Consider the following 26,296-nt stretch of genomic DNA (forward strand, 5'->3'; position numbering starts at 1 on the left):
TTCGCGCTTCGGCAAGTGTTGCAGAAATGTCGCGAATACAACGTGCCCACGCATCATTTATTCATCGACTTCAAATCGGCGTATGACACGATCGATCGAGATCAGCTGTGGCAGATTATACACTACTACGGATTTCCGGATAAACTAACGCGATTGTGTAATGTGATTGAGATGTGATTGTGATTGAGTAATGTGTGTTGTTCGAGTATCAGGGGCAGTCTCGAGTCCCTTTGGATCTCGAAAAGGGTTACGGCAAGGTGATGGGCTTTCATGTTTGCTGTTTAACATCGCTTTGAAGGGTGTGATAAGAAGAGCGGGTATAGACACGAGTGGCACGATATTCACGAAGTCCGTCCAGCTTCTTGGTTTCGCTGACGACGTTGACATCATTACACGTACCCTTGAGAGGATGGAGGAAACGTACATCGGACTGAAAGCTGAAGCTAAACGGATTGGACTTGTTAGTAATGTATCGAAAACAAAATACATGAAAGGAAAAGGTTCTAAAGAAGTGAATGCTGACCTCCCTCCCCGGATTCATTTAGACGGTGATGAAATCGAGGTGGTAGAAGAGTTCGTGAATCTGGGCTCACTGGTTACCGCAGACAGCAACACCTGCAGAGAAATACAAAGACGCATTATGGCAGGAAATCGTGCTTACTTTGGACTCCGTAGAACGCTGCGATCGAACAAAATTCGCCACCGCACGAAGTTAACAATCTACAAGACGCTGATTAGACCGGTAGTCCATTACGGCCATGAGACATGGACTATGCTCGTGGAGGACCAACGCGCCCTTAGTGTTTTCGAACGGAAGGTGTTGCGCACCATCTACGGTGGAGTGCAGATGGAAGACGGAATGTGGAGGAGGCGAATTAACAATGAATTGCATCAGCTGCTTAGGGAACCACCCATCGCTCAAACCGCAAAAATCGGTCGCCTGCGATGGGCTGGGCATGTCGTGACGATGTCGGACGACAGCCCGGTTACAAAAATTCTCAATAACGATCCGACTGGAACGAGACGGCGGGGCGCGCAGCGAGCAAGATGGATCGATCAAGTGGAAGGCGACCTGCGGACCCTACGTAGACTACGTGGCTGGCGAATTGCGGCCATGGACCGAGTGGAATGGAGACGACTTCTTCGTACAGCAGAGGAAACCACGGCCTGGAGCTGATTAAGTAAGTAAGTAAGTAAGTAAATAAATGACCGATTTCAACGATCTTAGTATCAAATGAAAGCTCTTGTTAACGCTAAATTTTTCAAATAGTTTTATTGAAAACAAACAAATAGGGTAAGGGCACTATAATTCGACCTATGAAACCAACGCAAGGCTAACAAAATGCTATATACCGTCCAAATAGCGCCATTTTTACGAAAATATGATAGAATAGTACAAAAGGATGTATATTCAATTAATATTTAAAAGGTAATAAGTGTACGATGTATATTTTCCACTCATTTTCTTGTTTCAATTCAATATCCCATTGGGCTAATTTTCGACCCCTTGTTTTAGTTTTCGACCCTTGCGTGTTCTAATATTCGACCCAAGTACAAAGTAATGTATTTGCAAAGAATATTGATGAATTTAATGCAAGAAAAAACTGTTACATTTCTGTAATATCACTTTGGTATTATTTTTTTTAAACTAAACTAAACTAAACGTAAACCTTTTTTGTAGACTTTTTCAATTACCCTTCTCCTTTGAATGAATAGATGGAAAATGTTTGAAATGCAATCCCGGAAAACGCCTAAAATCATACAATTACTTTCGGGTCTAGTTACTTTTCATTTCCATGGCTTTTGAACAAGGTCGAAAAATGAAACAAGCGTCTTTGAAAGCATAGAGCAGGCTGTTTCGACCGGTCGAAAACTAGATCACAAACAGTTTCGTGATTCAATTTTCGTACTTTTTTAAACGTCTTTAATTGCATCATAAAAAACAAATATGCACTGTAACAAAAGCAAATTGGACAGAAATATTGCCTTTTCTTTGTATAAAAACATATTGCATGAATTCAGTGTCCTAATATACAAAATTTATGGAAATTTTAATTTTGTATCTGTTTTCACTAGACGAAAAGAAAACACTCGAACTCCAGTCCCAGCCTAAAAAATTTGATTATTTGGACGTACAGACGCCAATTTTGGTGAGGTATTGCAAAATTTCTAGCAAAATAACAACCTTGACAATATCCTAAATAATAGCTTTTCTATATCTTTTTCTCAGGAATCTATTTGATTAATGTTTCAGCAGTGGTGCAAAAATTAGCACAGGGTCGAAAACTAGATCCCTTACCGTAGTATAAAAGTTATGTTTAAAAAACATGTTTTGACAAGGTAATGATTATCACCTGTTTCTCAGAGTTGGCCAAACCGATTTAAGCGCTATTAATCTCCAAATGCCCAAAGGTAATATAGTCTAATAGATCACTATTAAATTGGTTTTTTGATTGAACGTTTAATTTGAACGTTATGAGCAATCGTATACAACACATCAAAATTTACAACAATAAATTGTACGATTTCATTTAAGATAATTTATCTAGTTAAAATTAGAGGTTTTAATGCTGCAAATATATGTGTAAAATTTCAGAAAAATTGGTTTTGCCGGTCAAAAGATATTAATCCTCGAATACTCGCACCAACTTCTGTAACACGGTTACTCGCGCGCACTATAGCCCAAAACCAAAAAAACGTGCGCACTACTGTGTTATCTGACTCATAACGAATATACGTTATATACGGGGGAGGGTCTCGTAACTCACTAGCTTTGTGGTTTTCCGTTTAATTGATCATAAATCCGAATAGAGCATACAAATATCAACTATATAACATAAAAAATTACATGTTTACTCCAAAAATAAAAGCATGAGAGATTTTAGAATTTCGGAAATAAGGGTTCGTTATATGTCTGGTAACACAGTAGAGTTTTGACTGGAAAACTTAAGGTTTATCGAACCTTTGGAAGAGTTTCTTGAAATCGAAAGTTCTATCGTCTGGTAGAATTTAAACTTTGATTAATCCCCCTAAAAGTGAAATAGAAAAAAATATTTTCCTTCAGTTTCAATATAACACATTGATGTGTTTTGCAAAGTTTTAAAGCGTATTATTACAAGAAATTTTGCGGAAGACAGTAACTTTCTATTTCTTCAGCAAAGATAGGAAAATCTTATTTATTGTATATGAATTTGTAAAATCAGTTTATCTATTTCAGCTCTTTTTGTAATTGTATTACAAAGTTATACAAATAGTAAAAATACATAACTTTGCTGAACATAGTATACCTCTATGTTTGCTTGTTTAGGAATTGTAGAACTTTTAATATATAAGTATATAAAATTTTAGTATATAAAATTAGTGTAGGTAAACAGATGCAATGTGTAATTTAATGCTTAGGATTACGTAACCTATGTGTTGGTATATCAAAGTTAACTACGTAGTCCTAAGTTCAAAAGTTCTAATATTTGAAGACCTCGTGTCAGTAGTGGCCTCGTTTCAACGAGAATTACTCTATTATATAAATATAGGACAATAAACGTGGTCTGGTTGGTCAGTCAGGCTGCAGCCACTGCTGCTGGCGGTCGCCTGCTCATAGCAGTAGTATTTGTTTCTTACGATATCACTGTCCTGTTATGTCAAGTGAATGGCGATCACGAACAGGACCTTTTAATTAAATAAATATACTACCACATTACATCGTTAATATATGCAAATTTATGCCTGTTAACAAGCAAGTACATACTAACATTTACTTACATTCGCATCGATTGTGTTCCTATCCGTTTGCTGGGGTATCGCCTTGACATTGTGCTGGTAAGTGAAGTATCCCGGTGACCAAGATTGTCACCACGGCGCCGGCGACCACTTGATGATCCGTCGCACAACAGGTATCTAAGTGGGAAAACAAATATCAGCGTATTTAATAGGAATTGTAATCTCACTGGGGGATATGGATGAGAACTAGTTCCGTTGATTGTGCAGAGGTAATAATGTGGGTGTGTTGTCATATTTAGTGAAATTAGAATTACGATTAAGCCAACGGATGGCTTAGAAAGGATTTGAAATGTTATTGAAGGAAATGATTGTATTTAGTTCTGTTTTTCCCATTTTGCTCACCTATTGAAATGCTTCCGGAAAGCACCGCTCACGCAGTACAGTGCAACGGGATTGGCACAGCTGTTGGCGAATGACAGACAGAATCCTACAATGCGCAGCACGTGCCAAAAGTGATTATATTCTTCCTGGGAATTGGGACTGCAATAAAAATAAATGAAATCACTCTTTAATTGCGGAAAATTCAATGGAGTGTCTCGCTTTGAGCTGCAATTGAATTATCATTTTCAATTTAATTGACACATAAAAAACAGGAGAAACGTGGCTAACCAGCAAACTTGCTCGTCACTGGGATACGGTTTTGTTTTCTTCGTTTTCTGTGTGATAATGCAAATGTTCAGAGATCAAACATCCGATTCAATTCTTCACATCAAATCAACAAAACATGTTATGAATTAGTACTTTTAAGATTTCGCGATCAAAAGAATTATATTAATTAATCTAATTGGTATTTTTCCATCAACATGTCAATTCATATTCAATTCAAAGTGTCTGTGAAAAATTCTAAGATGCTTTTTGAAATTAGTAAATTTTCAAGGGTGATTTTCATGATACTGCCAGAGACAATCGATCATTAACCATTGTAAAAATCACAAATACTTTGTAATATATTTTATATTTTACTTTATATTTTACTTTTTTTATTCGCTGCTCCAATCCACACAAGAGCAAATTTGTCAAAAAATGGCAGGTATATGTGACAACAAGCGGGTCAAGCAAAGAAAAAGAAATCACATCGATAGTTTGCTCTCAGTTGAAGCTATCAATCATCTGTAATCTACTGGGTCATAGCTTTAACAGTGGTTTTTCCAGTTATCGTGCCTGATTCATTGGATGTTTGTTTACTTCATCCAAGCATAATTCAAATCTCGCTTGAATGTAAACGCCCTACCAAGTCGAACTAATAGCTTTGCTATGAAAATACGCTGTTTTTACGTAAATTTTTGATGGTGTCTCGCTGTGGCGGTGAGGATGACAAAACAAGTGCGTAAATATTCCATTACATAAATATTGTGCGTATTTTGTGCGGAAACAGCGTGGCACTATCTACTCCGCAGGATACGACGTTGCGTTGGTTCATGCTTAATTTACTTTTAGCACTTTTGTGATCACTGTCTCTGTCGAAAAATTAATTAAAGTGCTGACTAACAGTATCAGATATGTTTTTACTGGGTGCATAGTTTAAAATAGCATACAATGGATTTATTTACCCTCATGTGGATTTGGAGTTACGGCTTTAAAAACAATATGACAAATCATTTATATTTGATATTTACTTTATGATTCGTTATAAATAAATTACAAGTTTTCGAACTCACAACTTACAGAACTTACAAGTGATAATCACAAATCACATGTGATTATTAAGGTTTAAACACGTGTCGTTGATTTCTAGGAATTCAAGAACAGTTTAAGACCAGAGCAGAACAAAAGTTATCAGTTGATTTACAGCAGCCATGATGGAAACAGTCTAGCAACTATCCTTAATGTTTTATTCGTACTGCCAGCTCCACCATGGCACTGGCTGATAGGGTGTCGTCGAGGACGATTGTGTCTGAACAGCAGGTAATCACCCAAAAAGTGCTGGTGAAAAAGATCTTTCCGGTGAAACAAGACGTCTTGAACGTAATGGATGACTAGACCTACTTGATGCTAGATGGAAACGACTGGCAGGAGACCGGGTACTTCACGTCCTCCACCGAGGAGGTAAGTGATGTTGACAAATATATCTCTCACATCAAATTGCCTTCTGTGGCTGCCGATCAACGAGAAGGGAATGGTCAAGCCATTGTTCTTTTTTTTCGGGGATTGTAGTACGGAGTGTCTGTCGGAAGTTGCCGACCTCATCAAGAAGGATGTTGCGAAGGAGGATGTGATCTTTTGGCCGGATCTGGCCTCGGTCCATTATACCAAGAGATCACTGGAGGAGATGGAGGACGGCTGAAGATAAACGTTGAACCGTAGACCGCCAACCCTCTCAACGTTTTTCAATAGTTTCGTGGCTAAAACGGAGGAACAACTGATCACCAAAGCCACGAAAAACCTGCAGAACATGCTGACATTCAACTTTTCGTCGACCATCGCTGAGGTTGCGGTCAGCAGGCGTTTTAACATTGACTCGGATCACTTTCTATTCATAATTAAAAGGATTGTTGGAACTCCATAAAAACAGCCATTACCAGTGTAGCACAGAGCTCTATCGGGCACGGAATCAGTGAAACCACTAGCTTGATGATGATTGTAAGAGGATGATAGATGAGGAGAATGCTGCGCGGATAGCCAACATGCACAGTGCCACTGTGGGCTTCATATGGGCATATGGGCTTGAAGCGTACAGTAAAAGAAATAAACGGAGCATAACAGTTCAAAATACTGGACGCAGTGGAAAGAGTACCCTACAGAAGAGGGATGGGCTTCATATTTTAAATCTGGTAGGTACAGGACGACCAGGGGCACAGAGAGTAAAACACGGTGCTCCCCCAAACCGTTATCAAAAAAAAAAAAATCTCCATGATATCGAACCTCACCAGTCAATTCGTCAGGTTGTAGTGCATCTCTGGTGAAATTTTCAAAATCCTCCTACGGTGGAAATTTGAGTTACGCCTTTTTGAGTGCCGTAAGTACTAAAAACAATGTCAAACCGACGAAACACTCATTGCAAACCACGTGTTAAATCACCAGTTCACGAAAAAAATTGTAGAAAGTGCTCTACACATTTCAGATACAACATTACATGATCTTTACAGTTGCTGGTAGGCTTAATTTGAAAGTTAAAAGGGCGTATGTTCATTTTATTGAATATATAATATGTTAAACGTATTAATTCGTCTACCATTAACGTTAATCAGTTCTATATAGAAAATAACAGTACAATTTATCAAATTTCACCTAGTAGTAGATTTACTAGTGCCAGTGTTGACAAGTATGTATCACCAGTTATAATCATCTATACCTATACAGAAGGATTTCTGTCTGTCTGTCTGTCTGTCTCTCTGTCTGTCTGTCTGTCTGTCTGTCTGTCTGTCTGTCTGTCTGTCTGTCTCTCTGTCTGTCTGTCTGTCTGTCTGTCTGTCTGTCTGTCTGTCTGTCTGTCTGTCTGTCTGTCTGTCTGTCTGTCTGTCTGTCTGTCTGTCTGTCTGTCTGTCTGTCTGTCTGTCTGTCTGTCTGTCTGTCTGTCTGTCTGTCTGTCTGTCTGTCTGTCTGTCTGTCTGTCTGTCTGTCTGTCTGTCTGTCTGTCTGTCTGTCTGTCTGTCTGTCTGTCTGTCTGTCTGTCTGTCTGTCTGTCTGTCTGTCTGTCTGTCTGTCTGTCTGTCTGTCTGTCTGTCTGTCTGTCTGTCTGTCTGTCTGTCTGTCTGTCTGTCTGTCTGTCTGTCTGTCTGTCTGTCTGTCTGTCTGTCTGTCTGTCTGTCTGTCTGTCTGTCTGTCTGTCTGTCTGTCTGTCTGTCTGTCTGTCTGTCTGTCTGTCTGTCTGTCTGTCTGTCTGTCTGTCTGTCTGTCTGTCTGTCTGTCTGTCTGTCTGTCTGTCTGTCTGTCTGTCTGTCTGTCTGTCTGTCTGTCTGTCTGTCTGTCTGTCTGTCTGTCTGTCTGTCTGTCTGTCTGTCTGTCTGTCTGTCTGTCTGTCTGTCTGTCTGTCTGTCTGTCTGTCTGTCTGTCTGTCTGTCTGTCTGTCTGTCTGTCTGTCTGTCTGTCTGTCTGTCTGTCTGTCTGTCTGTCTGTCTGTCTGTCTGTCTGTCTGTCTGTCTGTCTGTCTGTCTGTCTGTCTGTCTGTCTGTCTGTCTGTCTGTCTGTCTGTCTGTCTGTCTGTCTGTCTGTCTGTCTGTCTGTCTGTCTGTCTGTCTGTCTGTCTGTCTGTCTGTCTGTCTGTCTGTCTGTCTGTCTGTCTGTCTGTCTGTCTGTCTGTCTGTCTGTCTGTCTGTCTGTCTGTCTGTCTGTCTGTCTGTCTGTCTGTCTGTCTGTCTGTCTGTCTGTCTGTCTGTCTGTCTGTCTGTCTGTCTGTCTGTCTGTCTGTCTGTCTGTCTGTCTGTCTGTCTGTCTGTCTGTCTGTCTGTCTGTCTGTCTGTCTGTCTGTCTGTCTGTCTGTCTGTCTGTCTGTCTGTCTGTCTGTCTGTCTGTCTGTCTGTCTGTCTGTCTGTCTGTCTGTCTGTCTGTCTGTCTGTCTGTCTGTCTGTCTGTCTGTCTGTCTGTCTGTCTGTCTGTCTGTCTGTCTGTCTGTCTGTCTGTCTGTCTGTCTGTCTGTCTGTCTGTCTGTCTGTCTGTCTGTCTGTCTGTCTGTCTGTCTGTCTGTCTGTCTGTCTGTCTGTCTGTCTGTCTGTCTGTCTGTCTGTCTGTCTGTCTGTCTGTCTGTCTGTCTGTCTGTCTGTCTGTCTGTCTGTCTGTCTGTCTGTCTGTCTGTCTGTCTGTCTGTCTGTCTGTCTGTCTGTCTGTCTGTCTGTCTGTCTGTCTGTCTGTCTGTCTGTCTGTCTGTCTGTCTGTCTGTCTGTCTGTCTGTCTGTCTGTCTGTCTGTCTGTCTGTCTGTCTGTCTGTCTGTCTGTCTGTCTGTCTGTCTGTCTGTCTGTCTGTCTGTCTGTCTGTCTGTCTGTCTGTCTGTCTGTCTGTCTGTCTGTCTGTCTGTCTGTCTGTCTGTCTGTCTGTCTGTCTGTCTGTCTGTCTGTCTGTCTGTCTGTCTGTCTGTCTGTCTGTCTGTCTGTCTGTCTGTCTGTCTGTCTGTCTGTCTGTCTGTCTGTCTGTCTGTCTGTCTGTCTGTCTGTCTGTCTGTCTGTCTGTCTGTCTGTCTGTCTGTCTGTCTGTCTGTCTGTCTGTCTGTCTGTCTGTCTGTCTGTCTGTCTGTCTGTCTGTCTGTCTGTCTGTCTGTCTGTCTGTCTGTCTGTCTGTCTGTCTGTCTGTCTGTCTGTCTGTCTGTCTGTCTGTCTGTCTGTCTGTCTGTCTGTCTGTCTGTCTGTCTGTCTGTCTGTCTGTCTGTCTGTCTGTCTGTCTGTCTGTCTGTCTGTCTGTCTGTCTGTCTGTCTGTCTGTCTGTCTGTCTGTCTGTCTGTCTGTCTGTCTGTCTGTCTGTCTGTCTGTCTGTCTGTCTGTCTGTCTGTCTGTCTGTCTGTCTGTCTGTCTGTCTGTCTGTCTGTCTGTCTGTCTGTCTGTCTGTCTGTCTGTCTGTCTGTCTGTCTGTCTGTCTGTCTGTCTGTCTGTCTGTCTGTCTGTCTGTCTGTCTGTCTGTCTGTCTGTCTGTCTGTCTGTCTGTCTGTCTGTCTGTCTGTCTGTCTGTCTGTCTGTCTGTCTGTCTGTCTGTCTGTCTGTCTGTCTGTCTGTCTGTCTGTCTGTCTGTCTGTCTGTCTGTCTGTCTGTCTGTCTGTCTGTCTGTCTGTCTGTCTGTCTGTCTGTCTGTCTGTCTGTCTGTCTGTCTGTCTGTCTGTCTGTCTGTCTGTCTGTCTGTCTGTCTGTCTGTCTGTCTGCCTGTCTGTCCGTAGGTTCCTTATAGAATCGAAAACTACTGAACCAATCGGGATGAAAGTATGCATGTAGAGGTTTCTTGGGGTCAGGAAAGGTTTTAGTGATGGTTAGAAACCCCTCCCCCCACTAAGAGGGGGGGCTCCCATACAAATGAAACACAAATTTCTGCATAACTCGACAACTAATCAAGCAAATAGAATAAAATTTATCATGTGGGTGTTTTCGGTGACAAGAATTTATTCTATGGTAAATTGAGACCCCTCTTCTCTTTATAACGGGAATTATAATTCCTCTCCTCTTTAAAAGGGGGGGCTTCCATACAAATTTCCTCATAACTCGAGAACTAATCAAGAAAATGGAACCAAATTTGGCATGTGAAGGTTTTCGAGGGCAAGAATATTTTCTATAGTAAATTAGGACCCCTCCCCACTTTAAGAGGGGGGCTCCTGTACCAAAGAAACACAATTTTTCTCATAACTCGAGAAGTAATTAAGCAAATGGAACCAAATTTGGCATGTGGGTGTTTTTAAAGACAAAATTTTTTTCTTTGATGAATTGGGACCCCTCCCCGTTTTAGGAGGGGGGTATCCTATACACATGAAATACAAATTTCCTCATAACTGAAGAACTAATCAAGCAAATGGAACAAAATTTGTCATGTGAAAGTTTTCGAGGGCAAGAATATTTTCTATGGTGAATAAGGACCCCTCCCCACTTTAAGAGGGGGGGCTCCTATACAAACGAAATACAAATTTCCTCATAACTCGAGAACTAATCAAGCAAATGGAACAAAATTTGGCACGTTGGTGTTTTTGGAGACAAAATTTTTTTCTATGATGAATTGGGACCCCTCCCCACTTTAGGAAGGGGGGCTCCTATACAAATGAAATGCAAATTTCCTCATAACTCGAGAATTAATCAAGCAAATGGAACCAAATTTGGCATGTGAAAATTTTCTAGGGCATGAATATTTTCTATGGTGAATTAGAACCCCTCCCCACTTTAAGAGGGGGGCTCCTATACAAACGAAATACAAATTTCCTCATAACTCGAGAACTAATCAAGCAAATGGAACCAAATTTGACACGTGGGTGTTTTTGGAGACAAAAATTTTTTCTATGATGAATTGGGACCCCTACCCACTTTAGGAGGGGGGGCTCCAATACAAATGAAATTCAAATTTCCTCATAACTCGAGAACTAATCAAGCAAATAGAACCAAATTTGGCATGTGGAGGTTTCTGGAGGCAAAAATATTTTCTATGGTGAATTATGACCCCTCCCAACTTTAAGAGGGGGTGCTTCTACACAAATGAAATACAAATTTCCTCATAATTCGAGAACTAATCAAGCAAATAGAACCAAATTTGACATGTAAGTGGTTTTGGACGCAAGATTTTTTTCTATGGTGAATTGAGACCCCTCTCTTCTTTAGAAAGCGAGTTATGGCCCATCTCCCCTTTAAGAGGGTGGGCTTCCATACAAATGAAATGCAAATTTCCTCTTATCTCGAGAACTAATCAATCAAATGGAACCAAATTTGGCATGTGGGAGTTTTAGATGCAAGAAATTTTTTCTATGGTGAATTACGACCCCTTCCCCTTTTAAGAGGGGAGCTCCAATACAAATGAAATTCAAATTTCCTTATAACTTGAGAACTAATCAAGCAAATGGAACCAAATTTGGCATGTGGGAGATTTTGGAGTCTTGAATTTATTTTACGATAGTTAGAGACCTCTCACCCCTGTGGTAGGGGAATATGGACTCTCATACAAATAAAACAGAAATTTTTGCGAAACTCAAAAACTAATCGAACTCTAGAAATTCGAGACTCTTCCATAAAACATTAGTCAATACAAGACCACAAAAACTATCTATAGTAGCACTAGATCATTCAGGACGAGACGGTCGCGAGTGTTGCCGGTGACCCGCCGTCGGAAGCGCCGCCCACTGGGGGGCTTGCAAAACTCGAGATTGTGACAAAGATCATCCGAGATTCATGATTTATGTACAACACAGGTTAATTTGTGGCAATACGAAGTTTGTCGGGTCAGCTAGTATCCTATAAATTGAATTGTCCAATTAAACAATTCAATCAATATTCAAAACCATAGCAATGCATGTCTGGTTGAGTGCGGATTTCTTCGGAACAAACAACAAGTATTGGTATTTTGTTTTAGTATAGGAAAGCACTGTTCGTGTACCTTTTGCTGCCCCTATTCAAAGCGATGCTGCGATTTTCAAAGTAGTAGGAAAAGTCAATAAAGAGCGGGCTGATTTGTGCGTGAACCAATGCTATGTCAGAAATGAGAAGACACTCAAAAATGAAATTCTCTTTTCTGATTGCTGGATCAATTTTATGATTAATAGCACAAATTACACAGTAATCATAAAGGTTCAGTTGCTTAACAACCCGTTACAAGAACAACACGTTTGTTTACAGCAGTTTTAGTGCGGTGTTTACTACAAACGCGGTGTTTCCTTCAGATCGCGTTTAATTTTGGGCTAATCTCCCAATAAACTAAACTAGATGATTAATATAACGTTTTGATTTGACTACCAAAGTGAAGTATAATTGAAATAGGCCTCTCACTGGAATAACTCAATTCGTAGAATATGACTAGAATACTAGAATTAGTAGAATAATAACTAGAATACGTGCTAACCAGGAGGTGAAATTTGACAAATTGTATTGTTCTTTTCTCTATACGGAACTAACTAACATCAATAGTAGTCGAATTAATACGTTTAACGTATTAGATATTCAATAAAATGCACTTACGCCCTTTAAACTTTCAAACTAGACTTACCAGCAGCTGTAAAGATCATGTAATGTTGTATCTGAAATGTGTAGAGCATTTTCTACAGATTGTTTTGTGAACTGATGGTTTAACGCGTGGTTTGCAGTGAGTGTTTCGTTGTTGTTACATTGTTTTTAGTACTTACGGCACTTAAACGGGCGTAACTCAAATTTCCACCGTAGGATGATTTTGAAAATTTCACCAGAAATCCAGTACAACATCATGAATCGACTGGTGAGATACGATTTCATGGAGCATTTTTTTTTGATAATAACGGTCTGGGGGAGCACCGTGAAAATGGTTAGACCAGGTGGATCGAGATCTGGCAGAGAGTACACTGTGACCAACAAACTGGGGACCGGTAGCGCACAACCTAGTGAATTGAAGAAATTTTGTTCACTAGGCTATGTCCTAGAACGGCAATCCAATTAAATAAGAAAGTAAACTGTCGTAAGTCCGCCTGGCAAAAGGTTTCGTAGCATTTTTGTAGAAGGCTTAATAAACGTGGAATTTAAGGAAAATTTATCGCATTGGATTTATCATTCGTAGTTTTAATTTACCCAAAATTAGTTCATGTTTTTTACTGCATACGTTATGTGAACTACCCTTGGCGATAGGTGAAAGCAAACATTATTAAACTGACCAGAAAACAGGTGTCGCTAAGAAGTCATAAATAGGAGGAAATTGAAATCAGAATGCTTAAGCGCTATAGTAGCAATTAAATAAACAAAATCATAACGATCAAGAAAACTCAAAACAGTTGGAAATAAGAAACAATTCAAAGCAAATTAGCATCTTGCCTTATTAGGTGCAGGGAGGTTATTAGGTGGCGAGAGGAGTGACACGTAAAGCTTAAGAAACGTTCACATTCGAAAATTTGGAAACCTAATCAAATACTTTTCCGTTTGCGGTGAATAAAATTTAAACAGGAATAATGTTTGATGGTTTATGTAATAACTTAATCGGTGTGCACTTACTCATGTTTGACCAATCTTTTATCGTTTCGATCTGCATTGCTAATCGGATGTCATCGCTTTCTGGTAAATATCTTTTTACCCTGTCATGCAACGTAGCAACATTGTATTCCAGCATTACAGCATGCAATATTTTAGCGCTAAGAAAAAGACCAACATTCCCAAAAAATGTTCAGCTGTACAGGCTACATACAGCTGAAGTCGAGCAAATAAAAAATGTTATAAAGCTACGATAAATAAGGAAGTCTATCGTGTAGAATGCCTGCAGAAACGTTTTGTTACCACGGAGCCGTGATGCATCCTTGTTGTTCTGACCCGATTTGGCATCTTGTCACCACGCCAAAAATGTTTTGGAATGGTATAAAGTGGATGCCATGTTGTATGGAAAAGGGTGAATCGGCACCTACTAATTGAATTATTCCAGTAAGAGGCCTATTTCAATTATACTTCACTTTGGTAGTCAAATCGAAACGTTATATTAATCATCTAGTTTAGTTTATTGGGAGATTAACCCAAAATTAACCCCCCTGAGTTACATCCTCTGCCCATGGTTGCATAGTTGACGTAAAAACCAATTTCACCAAAATCTACTTTTTCGTTGCAACACATACTTTATTATATAATACACAAAATACACATAAAAATAAACATGTTTTGTTTGAAAAGATTGCGGCAATAATAGAAAAATCATTGGGCGTAAGTGCCACTTCTATGCAATAATGACAGTTTGCAATCCATACAAAGAAACATCCACAATTGAACAAATTTTCCGTTAATACTCTTTTGAAACGATGGTTCTACAATTGATGGAGGGACGGTAGGGGAAAGTAATGAAAATTTTTTGGGAATGGAGGGGAAAGGGTGGAAAGGAAGGGGGGGGGGTTAATTGGTAGCTACGCTTAACAAGTTGTCGTTGTGACTCCTACCTTTTGTCCAATGCTGGAAGGTGCATGGGTCGAACCAAGCTATAATCAGAGATTATAACCGGATTTGAACCAACTACACCCGCCAGGGTGTGTGGCTTGCTGGTACCCGTGTACCTTTGGACCATAGAGGCGCTGGACAAAAGGAGACTGCGCAGCCCCCTTATTAATATAGCGAAGGTTGGGTTATTTTTAGACACAAATTGTGCCTCTTCCTCCTTTGAGCGAAATAAGGCGCTATATCCTTGGCCAATTGCAGCCTGGCTTCTGGTCTAAATACCATTAGTTCATCCCTGAGGGTCCGGAGTATCACTTAACCTTTATTAGCAAAGATACTCCCAACGATTGTAAATAAATCATTATCTATGTATACGGGAAGCGTTTGGTACGGGAGGTCCACGCTTTCTTCCTTCCCCTTGATTTCAAGGAGTTTAATGGAATTAGATATTTTTTCTGGTTCCACTTGATTCCTTGGAATTCTCTCTGCGGTACATGCTGCGCAGTTGGCCTGGCCGTTGACAAGAAAAATGATTGATTCAAGTAATCGTCATTTTCCAGGATGCCTTCAAGAATTGGCTGCGTTAGTGTGAGATTAGATTAGATTAGATTAGACAAATTGTGCCTCTTCCTCCATCTACTGTAGAAACCACCGACTGAGTAGTTTTAATCTAGTTTTTACTTTCAGGACGACGACACTGTGCAGCATAGATGCTGTGCAGGCCTCTTCTTAATATTAATATCCATATTGAAAGTTGTTTGTCAAACCCGTCATCATTAAACCATTCCTTACAAAGTTATTGAGTTATTGAAATGACAGATTATTCAGTTGAAAATGTTAACAGATACGGTTATTTATCTTAAAACAATATAGGGTAAGAACCCCACAATTCGCCCCCACCCCAGAATTCGCCCTCCCATTGGTATTCCCGTGATTTAACTCAATATATAGTTGAAATATAAGTTGTTAGTTTAATTTATATTCATTTTAACTCAGTTTTCAGTTATTTGAATAGAATTCGTTGTGTTGTTTTATGTATTTTAATGATTTAATGTGGTTTGAAAAATAGGTAATGTATTTAAGACGCGATTTTTCCATTTTCAAGAACGAGCACGAAAAATAAAATTGAGGAAAAGTAATGGAAAATCGTATCTGTTTGCACTTTTTTCGCATCAATTTGGTTATATCTGTTTCAAATTTCATAATTGTGCTTTTATTTTGATATTTTATCGCAATTCTGCTGAAAATAGAACATAAATGCACTGGGCGAAAACTGGGTATTGTAAATCATATGAGTTCCAAAATTCGCCCGGGTCGAATCTGTATATACTTAGCCGAACTTACTGCGTGAACCAGTTTTCGCCCTCATCTATCAAATATATGCAAATATGCCACACATAAGCAAATGCAAGTCACAATCGATTAGTTTGTTCGCTGATTTATGTTTATCAAAATGGTGAGTAAAAGTATAGAATAAATAATATTTTGATGCAGAAAGCACATCATATCTTCATTTGAATTCATCTAACAAAAGAATTACCTGCTAAACATGGGCTAATGGGGTTTCTACCAAACGAACTGTTGAATTAGCAATAATCGACATCGAAATTGATAATAAGATTAAAACCGCACGAATTAATAAGACGCGCATAATATTCTCAAAAATCACAATTTTTCTTGTCATGAGAATAAATCTGACTATTGGAAAATCACACGAAAAATCCGTCTACTATTTTAAAGCATCTAAGCGCAATAAAATTGTTGTCATGAATAAAACTTTGAAAAGTATTTAATGTGCAATGCAGACAACAAAGAAATAATCGTGTTGATAAAATAGAATATTTCGATAATATCATGAAAATTCTAATAGCTTAGCATTACAAACCCGGTCTAACCAAAAATGCTAGTTAAGAATTCCAAGTTATGTCAAAAAATATCCTAGTTGAGTAGGTAAGATGGGTATGCTTACCAGTTACCAGGAATATTTAATACTGTAAACCGACATACCCATTTACAGACAGTGATTTACTAAACAATTTTTTTTCTTCATCTTTTTATTGACTATATTAAGCAGTTAAGCTTAGTTATTTCTTGGGGAAGAGGTTAGGTTGTGGACTCGAGTCTCACCTTCGATTAGTCAATATATATAGCCGAATATCAAGATTTTCCAGTTCAACTAATTTTTTATTGTTCACAGTAAACATTTACTCTTTCCCAAAAAATTACTAAACAATGATATAAGTAATCATTAAGTTTATTTAAACTATTAAAATAAACATTGTACCATTCTGTAGGCACTGAATTGTATTTATTCGCCCACATATCAATAGTGAAAATGAATTCAACAAAGGACCAGAAAAAGCACTATTCATTTTAAATATCTTTGACGAGTGTCAAAAGCCTTATTTTACTGCAATGAAAATAAACATTTAGTAAAAACCCACCTTCTCTGTGTTTTTTAGTTTTACTGAATCAGGTATCAGGAGGTGATGATGATCAGTTTATTTCAATTTAGATTAACATTTAACGAATTCCTGATACAAATTGATTGCCATATTAAGGACTGGATAGACATAATCTTAAAGTTAAATAATAGTAACAACAATTCTAACAAAATAATTGAGGTTATTTGGGAAATTTGCAACAAATAACAAGTGGGCGAAATCTGGGTCACATGGGGGACGAATTTTGGATCGCTATGGGCGAAATGTGGTACTAGAGGTTCCTGCACAAAATTGGCTTTTTTGCTATCAAATTTCAATTTTCGCGATTCCTAATAGCCAAAATAGATAGAATATTAATATATAGTCCTACTTGTCTGAGTTCAGGGCTGATTTTATAATAATATGGCGATTTATTCATTTTACAGCATAAAAACCTGATAAAAGGGGCGAATTCTGGGGTCGTTACCCTAAACGCGTTTTCCCTATAACGATGGTGGTGGTTGTTAAGGCAACTATGCATCCATCGAGCGATACCAGGCTCCCGTAATGCGCTTGCCAGTGCAAATAACAAGTAGTACAACAATAATCTATAAACAAATTCAGTTAAATCAGTAGTCGTTATATTATATGAGTAAAGGAGATATCCTTCTATTTAATTCTACTAGTTAAGATTCTACTAATACTAATCCTACTAATAACTTTTTTGATTATGTATTTAGGCCATTGCAAATCATATTTAAAGTTTTTGTCACCCCTCCCCCCCCCCTTGGAAGTTAGCTTGAAAAATCGGGGGGCAAAAAAATAATTTGTAGGATATGAGTCAAATTTGTTTTATAAAATCAATTGTCTGTGGGCTCTACAGTCTGAAAAACTCGAAAAATGAGTCTCCGAGTTGAATTAACGCTTCTAGCACGAAACAGAAATGAAGATTCGAACAATGGAATTTCCTAAAATCGTCCAAAAAAATTTTCCTTCGTTTTTGTCTTTTTTCGTATATTTTTGCATAGAAAATAATAACGTATATATTATCAGCACGAATAGATTCGGTTTTCACGTTTAAACCTTAAATAAAAATTCTTAAAATCCATGTTTTTTTTGCTCGATTAAAAAATTCACTTGTTTTTTTTTCGCCCCCCCCCCCCTCTTCAGTGGTCGAACACCGGAAGGACAAAAACTTTATAAAATATTTGTAATGGCCTTGTAAGCCATGAATTCATCCCTGTGAAGATTGCACGTAACCGCACAATAATTGCACACTAGTAATAAAAAGCTCATAGCAACTTACGAAAATAGCCACCTATCGGTTACTAGAAGAGTTACTGTCGATCGCGCCGATACATACTCACTATTGGCGTCACTCAAATTGGTCATCTCGCTTTGCCTAATGGTTGAGTGATTTAAATCACTGGTGTGCGCTCGAGATTGTTCTTCAAACAATCGCGAATGATGTACAAGAAATAAATCGTACAGGTTGATAGAATTAATCTTTGTCGCGAAATATAATAGCATTTCGATTGCTATTATGCCGAAAATGCTATAAATAAGGGATCCGACCAACTCCATTGCTAATTGAGTGGAGATCTTCAAACTAAACTTTTCTTCCGTAATCAAAGTTCGCGATTTTCTAAAGGTGCATTTCAAGGTGGTTGACAAAGTCAAGGACTTTGCTAGTAAAATCCACCCGTGCTTAAGGTGAGAAGGAGCTAGAGTAGCAAGATTAGGCCTTATAAGTATTTTTTAAAGTTTTAGACCGACTGCTAGGATAGGAGTTACCAAAAGGAAGTGACTCGTGCCCGTAAAACTTAAAACTAGCAGGTAAGCTTCGTGCTGCGGTGACTAAAATAACTTATTAGGCATACGCATAACGAATGTACACGTTGAACAGGGTTCCCCATTCAACGTGGGGTGTTTATTCCGGCTTGGGCAGCAGACCAATCTGCTAAGCGGACCCATCGAACACGCTGTCATAAGTCATAGGATTGACTTATCCACTCAGCGCACTCAGAACGTGCTACGGACCGGCGCCTGCCACTCACCCTAAGGTGGCAAACGCTATACGCTCTTCGTTTACATCGGGATCAGCTTGGCTGCCTGGATCAGCTGATGGATCGCTACTGCCTGTGTTATCAGGACCGTTCGGCCTGTGCTGTCGAGCTGTGTGGAAGAACCAAATCAAAAAACCGCAAGTGCTAGCAAATAAGACTGTTTGCCATTGTTAGCCTTAAGTTGAGTAGCTTTACCCTGTCCCGGGACCAGTAGGCTGATGCGTTCAATAAACAGCCTGTTAGTTTGAAAACCACCTGAAAGATATCGAACTTTTGTTTGTTTTTCGAATTAATGAATGGTGAGATCTTTTCTCATTTAGATTCGCGTATCGTCTCGATTCTTTTAGTTCATTTGTTTTGGAGATTTTGTAGATATTAATCGATCAGTCTGTACGAATTATGCTTGGTTTAACCCCTGTTAGGAAAAGTCAGATGAACGGTGTGATTTAGCCACTTTTAACCCGCCCGTTTTACAGAGTCTCATAGCCGGACTTTCAAAAGCGTCAGCAGCCTCCTAAACCGGAGTGGCGCTTAAGCTGCTGTGCGTTGTGTGCAACACGAACGTTACAGCCTTATTGTTTAATTATCAGAATTTATTTTGAATGGATATTAAGATTTTTATTAAAATTGTGCACAAGACACAAGACAGATGTCTTCAAAAACGACGATGGAAATTATTCCAAAAGAGTCTTTGGTAATGGAAGCATCTAGTGTGAATTATCTATCATCCATGCAAGATGATGATTTAATGTTTGCCAAGTTGTGGGCAAATGACAAAAAATACATAGACTATCATTGTTGGTAAATTTCTATGACAATGAGAGATGTACATATACCACGATACGTCAACTGCAGCGAAGAAAATTCCATTTAACTAGCATTAGTTTATTTATATTTTTCTCTCCCGATCGTAGCTGCAGGTAGAGCAGTTTGGTGTTTGTGCTTACAATTATTATGCTACGTCATTTATATTATGTAACCATATCATTGCTGTTAGTGACATTCAAATTGTGATTATTTGTTCAGTCTGTTTGGAGTACAAAGGCCTGTCTTTTTCCGAATTTGATATGCCTTCGATTATGGCTCTTCGCATTGTGCTTTTGCAGAGTTAGTAATGTAGAATGAAATCGCCTTAGTTTAGAAAAAAAAACATGTGAAGTGTTGTCTAAAGTAATTTTCAGTGTCAACTGATCTCAACGGAGCTGACGTTCGTTTACGTTTTCATTTTAAATCGCGAAACGTGATTAAGTGTCACGTTGTCAAATAAATAGTAGTACCAAAATAATTACCAGTCAGTGCAGTATAAGCTCTCTCGTCTCGAGTGCATTCTCCTTTCTGCACCGTTACTTGCTATTTCCAATTCATTATCACAACTGCACCGCAGCATCCAATGCTATCTAGGCACTCAGTATGCTGACGACTTTTGGAGAAGACACTCGAAACAAGTTTTGCAATCATTATTCAACTTGTCTAAAAGTGTTCGTACCTCCTACCGTATGGGTTTGGGTAGGTAAGGAAATAACAAAAAATGAGTTTCCGTCGGGAAGCTAAGCGCTTTAGAGGTGCTGAACTTACTTGTAATAGAACCACAGCATGAAGAGATGCGACGGCAGGAAGCAGATCCCGAATATCACGACGAATGCCAGCACGGTAACGGCAACTTTCCGTCTCGCTTTAACCTACAGACAGATATGTGAAAGAATACAAGAAGAAATGGAATATAGTTCAGAATAGTGGAGCTTGAGGGTATGTTGAATGCAGCAGAGTTGAATGTGCGGTTACATTTGTTTTTGGAGGGTGCATCGCAGTAATGTTTTTGAAATGTTTAGTGACTTTGTAACAACAATATTTGTTTTTGTATGTGTATCCAGTTAAAAAATCACCATAACACGTAGATAAAAATTATTGTAACTGTTACAAAATACAGTAAAAACATTAAAATTCATCGTCAGAAAAGATAACCAAACCATCAAACTTGTTGTAGTCCACCATAACTTTCAAGGTTTTGAGAGATCCTACCATAAAATGACGTAAAAGTAACTTACTAATTAAAAAATCAATTTTTTCGCGAACCAAAATTTTCATTTACAGTAAATGTTGTCATCATTTTACAGTATTTTTTTAAAGTAACAAAACAAAATAGAGTTCAAAAAGGCAGTAAATTTGTGATAAAACATGGTCAATTCTATTTCATAAAATAAGAAACGAAAATATGAATAAATTTTAATTTTGAGACACTTTTACAATAAATTTACCATAAGCTTCAATGTTCACAATAAAAACTGTTGTAGACGCATTGCAAAATTAAACGTAAATTTTTTTCGGGTATGTACTGGGATTTATATAGGATTGGTGCTCGTTAGGCAATCTTAATATATTTACAAAATATAAAATACGAACATGAATCACATTTCTTAAAATAAACAATTCAAATAAACAAAGACATTAACATATTTGCCCTCTACAATATAATCTAAACCTACGTCTAACTGTATTTGGGTTTATGTTAAGTTCCCTGAACTGCATCCACGGTTACACGGTTTTCGTTGTACCTCATTCATCCATTTTACATCGCCTGTGTAAATTCAAACTTCCCATCGTGGGAGCTATCATTAGGCAATTTGTTCATTAGAATCACGAATAACAACGATCCCTGTTGATTACCATGCGTTAGTCCAGATTGTACAGTAAATAAGCAAGATTTGTCGCTACGAATTTTAACAAATTGTATTGTATGCTTCAGATACGATAACATTCAGTTGTAGAGTGAACTTTTTAATTGCCTTCAAGATGGTACCGTCATCCGGGGATACTTGCAACGCTTTTGAACTTTGACCTGGTATAACTTTCGAAGTATAGCGTTTAGGTCCAAGTGTAAGTAACCAAAACTTGTATAGTGGTGAATACTTTTGATTTATGATTATGAGAAAAAATATAAACTAAATGAATCTGCAGAATGAACCGAAAATAGGAGTGTTGCAAGTTACCCAGTAAACGGGGTTACTTGTAACACTTTTCTGCCTAAACATAAAAAATAAGAAAACTTATCCAATTTAATTCTACTATGTGTATTTTATTCAATGACAGATACGTATTTCGCCTACGACTTGCAGGCTTCCTCAGTGTCTGTTTTCGAACTAGGAAGGAAGGAAGCCTGCAAGTCGTAGGCGAAATACGTATCTGTCATTGAATAAAATACACATAGTAGAATTAAATTGGATAAGTTTTCTTATTTTTTATTTTTAGGTTTCGTATTCTACTAAGACGCTCCAAAAACTTCAGTCAACACTTTTCTGATTTTGCATTTCTTATGATTTTATATCTGATTTTGAATGTATTTGTAGTAAAACAAGAGATACTGGAGGCGTTTTTTGTTTCCCAATTTCGTCTATCGCTTTTTTAAAGATGTTCGGTGAAAATGCAGCATGTCGGCGAACTCCAAATTGCCGTTTCAAGGCACGTGTAATTTTTCACAATTTTAATTTTTCTGGAGATGGTGGTAGACAAAATAACATCGTATAGATGCAAACTTACTTTGTACATACTGTCTATTACAATTATTTTCATTTTTACAAGTGCTGCAAGCCACGCCATATTGGAAGTAACAACACGAATTCATCGTTTTTTCTCCAAGTTCAAAATATAAACAAAGCTCAAAGTTGCTATTTGTTAGCTTATATGATGCACTTATTGTGTACAGGAACCAAACAATAAAAAATAATTCCATGTCAATGGACTGACGCAACTTTGCACATCCATTTTTCCTACTCTGAAAATGAAATTACTTTCCAATCGTATAAAAACAAGCAAAACAATGATGTAATGGATTAAACTTAACTAAACAATAGGTAAACATCCCTTCTTTAAAATGGCATTGGGTACAAATGGTTATGTTAACAAACAAATGCGTTAGAGCTGTCAAAAGCGCGATGCTCCAAAATGTTGCAAGTAACCCCGGTGTTGCAAGTATCCCCGGATGACGGTATTAATAATAACGGCATAAAATGCTTTGCTCATACAGGTACATATGTATGCAATCCACTTGAAACCTTACTGAAATGCAGTGCGTAACCATCGAGGTCGCACAAGTTTGCAACTACTGATTTCTTCTTCAAGAATTTGTTGTGCACAGGAAAAATATGGTCGACTATATTGTCGTAAAGTTGACAGTAAATTAAGGGCTTGAAGAATTTTGGAACAAGAACTCCTCGATAAATTTCTACATTACCTTTGATACCTCTTTTATATATTGGAGTAATATCTTGCAGATTCCTGGAAAATGATAGGAAACCAGCGACGCGTTGAAACAGCTAGTGAGCGAAAACTTGACTTTAGTATTTGTGAGCAGATCACCCGCAGATTTGTTGACGTTAAGCTCACAAATACCATTTTCCATGCAAACATGAGACAGTTGGTCGATGTACATTTGTAACACTTTTTCATGTACTGAATTAATCATCCTTAGCATTTGTTTATAATTGGTCACAATTTCGTTTGGTAGAGTGCGATGCCTTTTTTCTTTCAATACAAGCGCCGATGTAAACTATTCAGGATAGTTATGCAAAGATCTTCGCCGTTGGAAATTGCGTAATAAAATAACATAATCCTCAAACGACAGTCAAAATCGTTTATGTTTATTAATCGTAGAAAGTGTCGCATGCTTTACGCGAGTCGTTTATATTCCTCACCACTTCGGAAAATGTTTTCTGATAGGAAGTAAATTTTTCTTATAGGGTTTATTTCTAATTCCCGTCATAGTAAGTAAGGCCATTCTAATTTTCATTTTGTTGGATGGATTTAATGAACACCCCACAAGTTCTTGCGCTGATTTGACTAAAACACACTTGCCTTCCGATATGTGCACTTTGAAATCACTGAAAAGCGATTATTAAAGCATATTATTGAAATTACGCAACTGACTTTATTTCTTAAATTCGTCGTACCGTTTTAAAATCCTTCCATCAAAATTTTTTATCTTCCGAACTAAAAATCACAACAATGTTTACGAAGCTAATGCGCATGTATTTGTGTAGGACGGCATGACAAATGTTATTCTGGAAAATTTCTGTGGATCAGGCAAGTTTTTCTGGCTGTAGAATAACGATAATGCCTTGCGTAAGTTATTTTCATTTATGAATGACGGAAATTAAAACGATTAGTCGACATTTTCTTCTTCGTCGCAGGAAAAAAACGTAGGAAACGTGGCTGGTAGGACTTCTTTAATGAATAAAAGCATTTAAATAGATCTCAGCTCACTTTGATTGATCGCGTATGATAGACAACAAACTAAAATATTAGGGAATAACTAGTTTTGCATTGTGTGCCATAAAAGTGCTGATATTTTTATAATTTGTGTTGGATAGGACGGGAATAGGCAATTACGACGAAGCAGCAACGTACCCTAGCTTAAATTTATCATAAGATTCTCACTTACCGAGAATACTTGATTGTAAGAAGCAGAAAAGTCACAACGGGTGGATAGCACCAGCTGGCGCTTTATTTAGGGAAAATGAACCTCGATATTGGGGAATATATAAACCCCGGTATTAAAACCACCAAAATATAGTGGGTAGGCAAATAAATATATAACCTGCTGTTCGCTATAAATAGACATAAGCTTTTCATTTTACGGGCACACCTAACCCGCTAGATGTGGTCTATTATTCGGTGTGATTATTAAGCTATCCTACCGTCCTTTATTTATTGGCTTTCTCTGTTTGGTTGTTTATAAAAGCAATCGCACGGAATTGAGCACAAAAAACCGAATCACCGGTCATTCCAATTCTGTTCACAATGACAGTGATAATGAAAGGATATTTAAAAATATTTAGAATAATAAAAAGAGCAAGATAGATAATTTTATTCATTGACAGCGGACCGCAATAAATAAAGGTAAACTTCCACTTTATCTATCATGCAAATATCTACATTTCAGGAAATGTTTCATTATCGTAACAAACTTTAAGGTGAGCATTGTATATTCGGGTAGCTGTTAATCAGTTATTCCAATTTTAACAGCTTAAAATCAATGATGAAACAGATCAGATTTGACGATGACTCAGATTAAATTGTTTTGAAGATTCAAAACAGTGTTTTGCATCCTTAAAAAACACAAGTATAACTTTGTTTAGTTATTTAAGTACTAACCCACACAATTCTGTAGGTGAAAGTTTTTGGCAGAAAAGGCAATCCAGAGTCATTCACGTGACCTATCTACAAAGTACAAAAGCTGAGGAACGTTAGTTTCAAGATTGCACTTCGTATTTCTAAAATTTTCAATACTTAGGTAAATACGTTCTAGGACAAGCTGTTGTTTCACAGTTGAAATTTTCCCAAAAAATACCGAAAACGAAACCGTTGTTAAAGGTTTAAGAGTAACAAAGAAGAAAAATACAACATAATAATAACGATATACGTATTATACTGATCCAATAACCCGTCACTGGGACGATTTGTGCATCAACTCTTGCAACTCTAGTTTGAAATAATGTGGTTTCATGGGAAAATAAAGTTATACGGCATATGTCAATGTTGGCTTACGGTGTGGAAAATATGATTTCGAGAAAAAGCATTAATCCTCTTACGACGTGGTTTGACCGGGAAGCAAAAATAGCATTCTGCGTAATGCTTGCAAGAGGGAAGCTTTTCTCCTTTTTTTTCGGTTACTGCAGAGAATGTAAACAAAATTGATAATGCTTTCTTTCATTAGTAGACCTCAATTGTCGGTTGCAGATTGCATTCGCTGATTTTTCATCCATTTGCTTATTTATATATCTATTATTTTTTGCGGTTTTGCGGTTGAGTTTGCTCTTTTGCCTTGACTGTTTATAATTCGAAAACGCATACATTTTCCGACATCGTGTGGTGTAACAAGATGCAGAAACAGCAAAAATGAACAAAGTTTGGGGTGTAAGGCATCAATTTTATTACAAGTATTTTACTAGGTTTCTCTACTTTTATCATTTTTAATATCGACTTATACAGGTCAAATTATTTTATACTTCATATGAGGGAATAAATGTGTTTTTGTGAAGAACGAGCATTGGAAAAACTGGGAAAAATTTTATGCATGCTTTGAAAAATAATTGACTGTCCAGGTGGGACCACATAATTCCTGTTCATTGTTTTAGGCAGTTATATTGTTTTATTGCAGTTATATCATAAACGGACTTTCAAACTTTCAAACGAAACTAATTGCTCCGGTATTTGTTATATATGAAGAGCTCCTTTGAATCTTAACTAATGGGGTCGCATGGTTATTTTGAAAAAAAAAAAACGCCAAACGTTTTAAACCCTTTCATGGAATAACTTGACCATCAGTATAAGTCGATATGAAAATGGTTAAAGACGTAATAATAAGTACAATCATGTACCTAATATGTGCGGGGAGCGGTCTTTTACACCATAAACGGGAAACCGTTTAACACAGGTTTCAATAAATAAATTTTGACCGAGTGAATGTTACTTATTTCTATTCCGGCTATTGTTCCCTACGATCAACATCGTACTTAAAGCGTACATAAAGGAAACATGCAAGTGTATCGGATGCATACC

The 26,296-nt window shown here is 37.9% G+C and overlaps 1 protein-coding gene across 1 annotated transcript in view; it reads right to left on the reverse strand.

The window, feature by feature from the left end:
* The window catches only part of LOC128738823 (neuropeptide CCHamide-1 receptor-like), a 130,547-nt gene that overhangs the window by 7,372 nt on the left and 96,879 nt on the right, over window positions 1-26,296 (reverse strand). The window contains exons 6-8 of the mRNA XM_053834232.1: window positions 20,318-20,421; window positions 4,120-4,257; window positions 3,760-3,894 (exon numbers count right to left, since the gene is read on the reverse strand). Of these exons, the coding sequence (XP_053690207.1) occupies window positions 3,760-3,894; window positions 4,120-4,257; window positions 20,318-20,421 (377 nt within the window). The remainder of the gene's footprint in view (window positions 1-3,759; window positions 3,895-4,119; window positions 4,258-20,317; window positions 20,422-26,296) is intronic.

The sequence above is a fragment of the Sabethes cyaneus genome, chromosome 2, assembly GCF_943734655.1.
Source record: "Sabethes cyaneus chromosome 2, idSabCyanKW18_F2, whole genome shotgun sequence".
Classification (NCBI taxonomy): Eukaryota; Metazoa; Arthropoda; class Insecta; order Diptera; family Culicidae; genus Sabethes; species Sabethes cyaneus.